General features: G+C 40.4%; 1 protein-coding gene across 1 annotated transcript in view; it reads right to left on the bottom strand.

The window, feature by feature from the left end:
• The window catches only part of TACC2 (transforming acidic coiled-coil containing protein 2), a 117,787-nt gene that overhangs the window by 101,549 nt on the left and 5,392 nt on the right, over positions 1–10,846 (bottom strand). The window contains exon 3 of the mRNA XM_015633006.3: positions 429–601. Within this exon, the coding sequence (XP_015488492.1) occupies positions 429–601 (173 nt within the window). The remainder of the gene's footprint in view (positions 1–428; positions 602–10,846) is intronic.

The raw sequence follows: 10,846 nt of genomic DNA, 5'->3' as shown, positions 1-10,846 counted from the left end.
AGAATAGAATAGAATAGAATAGAATAGAATAGAATAGAATAGAATAGAATAGAATAGAATAGAATAGAATAGAATAGAATAGAATAGAATATTAAAGGGGACCCATTATAATCTAACTGCCTGAGCACTTCAGGACTGACCAAAAGTTAAAACAAAGACTCTTCAATGTTTTCTGTCTCAGATGAGGGTTTATTAGTGCAAGCAAGAAGCACAGGAAGGTTGGGTCAGGGATTACTGCAGCAGCTGGAGCCTGGTTTCTGGTTATGCAGTGAGGCAAGGAAGTCAGTTTGGTGATCAGTGGGTGCTCTGGGGGTGTGAGGTTATTTTGAGGAATGCATCATCATCCATCAGGATGGCAGAACTTGTCCCCAGCTATCAACAGCATCAGGGCTTCAGTGCTTTTTGCAGGAAGAAACTTCATGTCTTACCTTGTAGGTCCTGGAATGGAGGGGGATAAGCTCTCAGCCAGGGGCACAGCAGCAGCAAGAGGATCTGAGATGTCCTGGCCTCCAGACTTCTCTGTGCTCTTTTTCTGAGGGCTCCTTTTTAAATTGTGGCCATTTCCAGGAGGTTGGCCTAATTCTGAGTCTTGTGGAGTGTTCTAGAATGAAAAAAAAAGAGAACAATTTAAATAGCTGCTGCTATTTTGGAGAATGCATAAGCTTAAGGAGTTTTGTTCTGCCCACAGACAGTTCTGTGTTTTGTTCTGCCGTGGATTTCACCACTCTGATGGAACTTGCAGGTTCTAAAGCCAAGCCATTTTTTTCTTAACAGCAGAAAAACAGGAGGAAGTGGTTGGGCCAAAAATAAGTACTAGGAGAAGAAGAGGGAGAGAAGAATGCAACAATTGTTCTAAAGCAGTCAGGGCCTTTACTGACCCAAGGAGGGTATCATCTTCTCTTCTTCCAAGCCTGGCAAATGCTTCCTTGCTAAGCAAGTTTAAAATGAGAAAGGATGGAAACAGGCTATAAACTTGGACAGTCATCATATTAGCAGTGTATTTGGAGTTAAGTTAGAGATAAAACCAATGCCATTCAAGACCCAGCACTTGAATCCAAGTCCAGATTCCTTCCCTCCCACTTCAACAAAACTCAGAATGCCTCTGAATTGAAACACAGGGCCTGATTCTTCACCAGGCTGCCCTTCTCTGATTACAGCTACAGGAAATGCTGGAGTTTCTGTAGTGACAGCTAGAAATGCTATTACTCAGCTGTGGCTATGCTGCACCACCTCTTCTCAAAGGGAGATAATTACCCAGGATCTTCATCCATGGAGATACACCTTTACTGCTGTGAGTGGCTTTTTTTGTTTTGTTTTATTGGTTTTGCTGCAGGGAGGAAGAGAGCCCTGTGCAAGGTTACATCAGGTACTGAGTGGCACCTTCCTACTGGATTTTTTTTTGAGGAAGAATCTTTAGAACATGAAGAAGAACTGGAAAAGGCTGTTCTGAACAGTAGCTGAGGATGTTCTTTGAGCACAGCAAAAGAACTGGAGTAATGGAGAGGAACAAATGAAAAGCAAAACAGAGTCTGCATGAAGGCTTTTTTCAAATCCTCTGGCACATCAAGCAATAGTTGATAAGAAGGAAAGCTGCCTCATCAAATCACTCTTAACATAAAGTCACTGTTGTTTTAATTCTTAAATGTAGTTGTGAAAAACCTAGGGCAAACTTAACCTAAAGACCTGTAAGTGTATTTACTGATGGCAGAGCCACTGCAGGGTAACACCAGAGATTAAAAGCACAGTGCACAATTCCAGCTCATCTCTTGGGTTTTTTGCACTCATTTTAATGTTTATTTTGTTCTAGCAGTAGTCAATGAATTGCAGAGAGCTGTTGTTCAGAGAATTACACTGCTCTGTGTGAACATGGTGTACTCCCACACAGCCAAAACCTCCTGGAGCTCAGAGCCAGGAATGAGACACCCAGTGGACGAGCAAAGCCCGTGTAATGAGCAACTGAAAAGGTCAGGGCAGACTGAAAATACAAAAAGACTCCCTTTATACTAAAGACAAATTTGATTAACTCTCATATCCTCTGCCTTTCCCTGGAGGAACCCCTTCACTACAGCTTTGTTTGCCTTTATCTCACCACTTTCCACTGGGAGAGACCAAGGGCTCTTGGTTTCGTGATTATGAAGCACTTACCCAGCATGTGCTGACATCTGGCATTTAGAATATTTATCTCAGTATATATATTGGCCATAAACCCAGAGTATATGGCAAAAAAATACTAGAACATCAAGAATTATACAAGGAAATTTGTTTCTTTCAGCCAGGGAAAAAAAAAAATAGAGCTGAGTGAGCTTACAGGGCTCTGTTTTGATTTTGGTGTAGAGTTTTGGACAGCTTTGCTTTTGCTTGCATGAGAAATCTTCATGGAGAGTTTATTTCAGTATGCAGAGAGAAAGAACTGTGAAAAAATGTGTTATTAAATGAATCACCAGGAAAAACTCCCAATCAGTGGGTGGGTAAATTCCCACCAAGCCAGGAGAGGCAGTCACAGTGCCAGGCTCTTACTTAGTCCCTGTATCATGTCTTATCTTGAGAGGTACAGGTGGGTCAGACACAGGGCTGGGCCACAAACAAAACCCTCACAGCAGCAGCCAAATTGAAAAGTCATTTTCAGGCCCCTTGCAGACAGAAATGACCTCCTTTCCTTTCCCAGTAGGGCAGGCAGGGTCAGGAGAACCACACAGAGAACCCCAAGAAATTAGTTCCATTTATAAAATTGTCCAGATGCCTCCAGCAGTTGGCAAGAGCAATGAGAACTAATTATTCATTTTTCCTCCTTTCTATGACTACCACCTCAAATTTTCTTCAGCTGCTTTGGGTGCCAGGCAAGAGGAACACCTCACATCTCTGTTGAGAAGGTGAAGAGCCACATGTTTTGTCTTCTTCTCCTAAAGCCTCTGTCATGTTCCAAAGCAGAAAATGCACATCAATTAAGTCATTAACTAATTTACACAGTGCAGTCTCAGTAGCCACACATTGCTTCTCATTGGTCTCTCCTTCACAAGATCAGCCCCAAAGGCTCCTTTAGGTTACAGTGCTCTGTTCTGCTGACCTGCTGATCTGTGTGAGCATGGGGATGCACACAAATCCCAAAAATAAAACTCCCTGAGAATCAGGATCCTTTGGATTGTCATCCAGACTCACAAATCCCAGGTGCCAGGAGCTAATCAGCCCCATGGGCTCGGTTGTGGCCCAGAAGGAAACTCCTCACCAGCCTGTCACATCACAAACCCAACAGCTCATTGCTAAAGAGCCCCACAAATATGAGGAGACCTACAAGCAGCTGTTTGAGGAAACTTTGAAACCTTAACATGGAGTCAGGATAATTTGTCATTGGCTTCCTGAGTCACAGAACACTCTGGGGCAGAACAGCTGAGTAGAAGTTTGCTGTTCATCCCAGAATTCACAAGTGAACTGCAGAATGTGGACATTGCCTGCTACACCTGAATGCCTCATCTCACCAAAATCAGGATATTTCCATATTATACACAGAGAAGGGCCCATGTCCCAGTGATTTTATCAGCTGCTACACCAAAATTTGGACTTCATATCCAAACAAAAGCACCGTGAGGGGCAGATTCAGCAGAAGAGAGAAAGCTCACAACAAACCAGGTCAGTTATATGCACACATGTGAAGAGTAAATTTAACATTTTCCATGGATAGTTTGGGATCAGGGGACTGGTGGGGTTTTTTGGTGGGTTGATTGGTTTTGACTTTTTGTTTTTAAATAGTTTTGTGTTTTCAGGGAACTAATGTTTAAGAAGTTAATCTCCAAACAATCCCCTAAGTGACTGAATTTAGCCACAGAAAAACCTGACTCTTGTTCTTCCAGTTCATTGCCAAATTCAACATGCATTAAAATAATCTTAGCAGCACAGGCCCTGTTGGAGCACAGAGGAGTTTGAACTGTGGGCACTCTTTATTTTGTTTTTTCCAGGCTTGTTTGAATGATCAAAAACTTGCCCTAATACCTAGTGAGGCAAAAGCACACATGTATGTTCAAAAGAAGCCCAAAAGAGTATTTTAGCAATAATCTAAAATAAATCTTAATGTAGATATTTTACATGTAAAATGAAATACTAATATGCTGATATATAGAACAATTTTATATATTGGTTTTCTACGTTAAATGTATTCATGTAATCATCTCAAAAGAACATGCTCTGTGAATCTAAGCCAGACAGCAGAAAAACAATTCAAGTTTTTGATTAAACTTTTAAAATTTAGGCTAGTTATGCAAATCAGGTGCTGAACTAGCTTTGTAAAGCATGCTTTTAAAGTTTTTAATTAACATGTGTGAAAACAATTATAGAGACTATGTTTTGTTCACAAGTACCATCAGAAAGCTGCAGGTAAATAAATTACTTTTGAGTTTCAATACATACAGCTTCAGAAGTGATTGACTGCAGAAGCTTGCAGCTAAATTTGTACTATATTTGTTTCAAGTACAGCATACTCCTATTAGAAAAGGATTCTAATTATAAAGAGTTTGTTACCTGGAAGGCTTAAATAATTATAATAAAAACCAGAACACAGAGGTTTTCAGCATTTTTAAGTCTAGGATAATTAAAAAAACCCAACAACAAACCAACCAGCTTTTTCACAGAGAGCATAAACAAAGAACAGGAGGAAAACTAAACAGCTCATAATTTTTCCCCTTGAAGGCAGCACAATATTTAAATGAATACAACTGATTCTCCTGAAATATGCAATGTAATTTGCATTAAAGCCTTCCAGAAGCACTGGAGTCTGCAAGAACACAAAGTAAATCTACAGGATCACTTTATTTTCCCAGTGACTTTGAACAGGATGCTAAAAAGAAAAGAGGAGAAGCTGAAGCAAGCCTTTACACAAGTCTCAATCAATAAACCAGAAATTACCTTCCCTTTTTTTTTCCATGTCTTCCATTACAAGCTCGGGGAGGGAGGTGTTGGAATAGATATTTAAAAAAAAAAACCCAAAAAAGTCTGCCTGCTAGGGGTTGTTCACATGGTTGGGATATCAGGGTTTTTAAAATGGCTCTTGAAATTTTCAAAGACAGAACAGGTTTTTTTTGAAACTGCCTTTTCCCTCTTCTGGCTTTTGTTGCTGTTCTGCAGGAACAGTAGCCAAGGTGTAAGTTGGGGTTTTAAAAGTTGACATCTTTGGAAAGTCATTGTCTCTCTCCTGTCTGGAGAAATGGTACCAAAATAAATAAGTAGATTCTGAATGGATATTGCTTTAACAACTGGAACTTTGCATTAAAAGGAGTGAGCACTGCTCAGCAAAACCAGTGAGCCATCACAGAAGAGTAACACATTGCTAACTAATAGATTGAGCCGAACTTGAACTCCATATGACACTTCAGATCTAAAGAATTACTCTAAAATTCAGTTTTATCACTTTAAAAGGGAGCTAAATGTGATTTTAGTAAACAACTTGGTGCATTGCTGTCCCTTTCTGAGAGTGGCTGGGGTGCAGCAGGTTGGAGGGGATGCCTGTCATGACCCCTTCGTGTTTTTATTCCCAAACATCATGACTGCTTAATCAGTTGGATGTAATTATGACATGAGCAGATAGGAAGAGCAGACTCTATCCTTAAGGGAGTCTCCTATAGAATTTTACAATTACAGTAGATTTTCTCTTTAATTAGTAATGGTGTAATTTGCTGTTGCTTCTGGCGTGGTTTATTTGTCTCTCACGGGAGTAGAATTTTAAGTTCATACTTACTCTAATTAAAACCCTCAAAGGAACAGGAATGCAAAAATTGGCATTCACTTCTCATTTAATTTAATTTGCTTCTCACAAATACAAGAAGCAAAGTGAATTGTGATATGGTAACAATGGTATTTGAAAAATTCTTACAGCTTTTGATTGTAAGTACCTATGACCTTCTCTTAGAGATAAAGGGCTGCTTTTCCTCCTGAGAAACACCTCCTGAAATGACTCTGGCTGTGAACACAAAAATAAACACTGGTGTGTGTAGGTGTGTGCCTGCATACTTAGGTATTTATAGTCACCGTCTTATCCTTGATTTAGCTTTTTTCCCAGAATACACAGTCTCCTCTCAGCCACAGCAGGAACAATTCAAACCTTCAGGCTTCAGCGCTTGTGTTTATGACTCTTCCAATCCACTGAGGGCACTGAATTGTTTATCTTTAGATTTTTGTAATGTCAACATGGGTGTCTTCTCTAGAACCTGAGAAGCCTTGCTATGTGTGAGGAATTTGCACTGAGGTAATGAAGCATGGCTGTGTAACTCCTTCATGGCTCTCCTCAACTTCACCTTTCTGCCTGTTTAATGTCATCTGTGGTCAGCAAACAAAGCAAAATTCAGAGTTATCTTTGGATCTTCGCTAGTCTGGCTGCAGTTGCTCTCCTTTGTCGCTTTCCTGCTGTTTGGTGAAGGCCTGGTGAGTGCCTGTATTATTTTCTTAAGGAAGGCAGGTGTATGAGATACAGCAGGAGAGAGAAAATAAAGTTGATGAACTTGGGAAGAAAATCTTCATCCCCTAATTGCAATTTTCAGTCAGGATAGTTTTAGCTAAAGCAGCTTTCTGCTGAGTGGTCCTTAGCAGCCTGACAATAAATGACTTGAGAAGATGCTGATAGATTCAAATAAAGGACTATTAGGAAAATAATCTCCAAGCTGAGTCCCAAACTCTGTCGTGCTTCCCAGACAACAGTGTTTGCCTGCCTAGTAATTTCACAGCTGTGGAAAATGCAGGTCCAACATTTTCACACTATTTTTTAAATGGAGAAATATAGTAAAAAATTACAGAGGAACTTTATAAATGTAATTTATTTTTCCTTTTCATCTCTACCCATAAATTCACGTATCCCTTGAGAAATGATGATGGCTTTACAGTTGTGAAGGAAGCTTTAGCCATTAATTCAGAAGAGAAGGACCAGTCTCCCAACTTGCTTTTCACTATACTTTCAAATTAAGAACTGCACCACAGCTTTAAATCTTCCTCTTTCATCCTCTCTCCTTCACTCACAGGAAAGATGAAAATAATAATATGAATAACAATTATTCATTGCAGTGAGAAGTGCCCCAGAATTTACTGCATTTGCATAAAAGGGCATACATTTCTCTAAATATATACAATGTTCTTTTTGAGTAAACAGAAATAGTTGACATTATTTACCATAGAATATTGGGCCAGCAGTAATTACCACTGGAAGTAAGAATTAATTAATGTGGTGGCTGGAGGGATGTTAGGACTATGTAAGCATCAGGAACAGACTGGAGCCAACTGACAGCAACATCCTGATATGCACTGGATGAAATGGAAGGAAAAATGAAAGAGAATCATAATTCAGGGAGTAAAAGTTGTGAATCTCAGTGGATACACCAAAGCCAGGGAAGAGCCCCTGCATCACATCAAAATGCTACAGGCAGAATTATGGTGCAGAAAATGGGAATGCCTTTCTGTTCCCAGTTGACCATGAACAAAGGAACATGCAGAGATGTCACTGCAGTGCTCAAGAAGTCTGTAAACACCCAGGGTGAGCCCAGAGCTCAGAGGTATTTCCCAGTTCCCATCTGTGGGAATGGAGGCTGAATGCTGAGCCCATCCTCTGCTGATCCCTGCAACGCCAGGATCTGAAGGGAGAGCCACAGCAATTAACAGCAGCCATCAGTCCAGAGAGACTGAAATCAGTCAAAAGGTGGGAGGAGTAATAATGCAGAATATTAGCTGCAGGATGCTCAGCAGTCAGATTTGTTCATAGGAAATAAATGGAGAAATCCCAGCAGGATGGCAGCACGGCACTTCAGACAAACCAGCAGACTCTGGAGAAGTTGTGGCCCCTCTGGCAAGAGCTGCCTGGCTTAAACATTTCACAGCAGAAAACAGGAACAAAAAGATAACCACACATTAAGACTGTGTTTAAAGAGAAATTAACAGTAACAGTGGAATAACCAGCTTTGTTTGCTTTTTTGCTTATTCAGAAAACCAAGAGGGAGAAAGGATAAAGCAAAATATGTAGAAATGACTTATGTCTGACTTTGAAATTCCCTCTTCAACTCTGGGGCAAAAGATGCTTTACTAGAACTTCAATTTAGCAGCAGTTTTCACCTTCAAAGAGTTTTACAATTACTTGGTGACTTTTGCTTTTCTGTAGTTGTGAGAAAGGCTGTGGAATATGACAGCGCTCCTCTTCAGAACTCTGACTGGCAAGAATTAAAACCCTGAGTTTAAAGTATTCCATATTGGAAAATCCAGCCTATTCAAGCTTTACAAAATTTTATGCTCATGTCTCCAGTTATAAAGAACTCTTTCTGTTTTTAACATCCTCCACCCATCCCTTTAAAATGAGAGCAAAGATGCCCTGGTAATGGCATCATTCTAGTAAAGATAAAGATAAAATACAGTCAGGGAAGTCAATAATAATCCCGTAATGTGCAATACTTTGGGAGCTGCCCCTGAGCTCTCTGCACAACCCCCAGAGCAGCAGGGATGAGGCTGAGATACATCTGGGATCACTCTGCCTCCCACAGACCACATGCCTCCCCATCTCTGACATTTTTGGGAGCAGATTTGTTGGTCCTGCTTAGCTTGGTCTCATTTCTAAGTGTGGCTTTGTGAGCTGGCACCTGAGTCCAGACTATCCAGAGGTGCAGGGCTGAGGAAGTGCAGCTACATCAGCCTCTGGCAAAGTGAATGTTTTCTTTTTATTAAGGCCTGTAGATGACTTTTAGACATTTGGCCCTCCAGAAAAGTCAAAGAGAAGAAGACAATGTCATTTCTCCATGATACCCAGTTCTTTTGGGTGGATTAAGAAAGATCTGTTTAATGGGAAGCTGAGACCTTCTACAGTTCCATAAACTGCAGTACTTTCCACAGCTTCCCATTAAAGAATATCTCCATTTCTTCTCCTGTATTTTGCCTGCTAAAGGCTGGATCTCAAGCATCAAACTGGGTCAAAAATATATGTTCTTCCAAAATATTTCTTTTTCAATTTAAAGACCTTTGTTTTCATGTGGAGTTTTACTATTCAAGGCAAATGCATCATAAAAATAGCTTATATTTGATTCAGCATAAGCCCAACAAGCTGTGCCACTGTAATAGGGCAGGGCACAATCCTAAAATCTCTCAGCAGTTTGGACTTTGTGTGCTTTAGAGCAAAACAGAACATGGTTACTATATGTGAAATCACTTTGTTAAATACACTGCTGGCCACAGCCTTTTTTATCCAAGCATTATCTTTGTTCATTGCCACTAAATTTTGGTTATATTCTCCTCAGAGGCTGGTCTTTACAAGACAGATTGGGTATTTACTTCTTCTCCAAGTGTCTACTACATTCTTCCTAGTAGCACATTTATTGCACAGATCTTCCCACTCATTAAACGAGTTCTAAACTTAGCACAGGCTCTCCCAGCTTTAATGCAAACCATGTGTGAGGCTTCCAAATGACTCACTGAGAGCCTGAGCCCTGCAATGGTGTTCTCTGATAAACACACAAACAAAAACAACTCAGACCAACTGGTTCTGAGCATCAGAAAAACACCAACTGAGCTGTTTCAATGGTGTTAGGGTTGGAAGGGAAGGCAGCCAGCAAAGGGGGTCAAGTACAGGCTGCTTCTCTAAAGCATACATTGCTACTAAAGAAAAGAAAAAATGAAAATAAATCTTTTTTTTTTTTTACAACTTGCTGAAAACTTTAAATGTATCTGCCTTGCAAATGTGCAGTCAGTGTCACAAAACCCAAAAATTCAGAAGCAGATGCAGAAGGAAAAGAGCAGCCAAGCCTGGTGCTAACATTTCGAATGCAAACCATGCAAACCAGTTTCATCATCCACTGCCTGCTGTGCTCCTTGGCCTGGTATAAGGATGGCTTTATTGATATTGGGGAATTTCTGACTGAAAATCAAAATATTTAAGATTTGTTGCTACTTCTTCTCTCTCTGTTAATAGTGTTTTCTAAAATTATTTGGATTCTTAGCATATTTTGTTTTGCTTTGGGTTTGGAGGGGGTTGGGTTGTCTTTTGTTTTGGTTTTTACAATCTGAAAGGGAGACCAGCAGCTTATTTCCTTTTTAGAAGAGTTTTTTTACTACATTTCTGATAAATTCATTCATTTTTAAGTAAAGTGTTCCCAGCCTCCAGATGACTCCTGAACAAATATATTTACACTTCCAAAATCTTCCTGAGTGGAAGATATATACTATGGAGAGTAAATTCTCATTACTTAGTTATAGAAATGAACACATTCCCCTCTTCCCAAACCTTGAGAAAATTTGGAACCAAATCTTGGGCTAACAATAAAACTTAGTAAGAATAGCCACAAACTGTGGAAGGTTTCCCTTCTAAAGATTATTTATGGAAAAATCTGTAGTAATTGTAATACTGATTGCCTTGAGAGGGTCCACTTTGCAGTGCAGAAGGTGCAGCAAATCTGCTGACAGCAAAATGAATCCTAACACATTTCAGCAGCTACCACAATATATGGAAAAGGAGAAGATAAAATATATACTGGTGTTTTAATTGTTGGAATTAATGAATTATAACTTTTATTCAATACTAACTTCTAATGTAACTGTACACCAGAGGCCAGAGCATTTCACTGCCTTCCCTTCAAAAATCTAAAAATAAACCACTAAACAGCACCTTGCATTAACAGCACACGCTGGGAACATGGCTGTAAAGTCCTGGGTGGGGACACAGACAGTACAAGGTCATTTCTGAGCAAGGAGGAGCTGCCAGGGCTCTGAGGCCACCACGGGCACTGCCCCAGGACCCGATTTCAGCATCCCCAGGGATGGCACAGGGTGCTGGTCCTGCCCTGCCCTCTGTGCCAGGCTGACCCTGGCTGCCACCCTGGCCCTTCCCTGTCCCCAGGGATGT

This window comes from Parus major, chromosome 6 (genome assembly GCF_001522545.3).
Source record: "Parus major isolate Abel chromosome 6, Parus_major1.1, whole genome shotgun sequence".
NCBI lineage: Eukaryota > Metazoa > Chordata > Aves > Passeriformes > Paridae > Parus > Parus major.
This window is presented reverse-complemented; position numbering and strand designations above follow the sequence as displayed.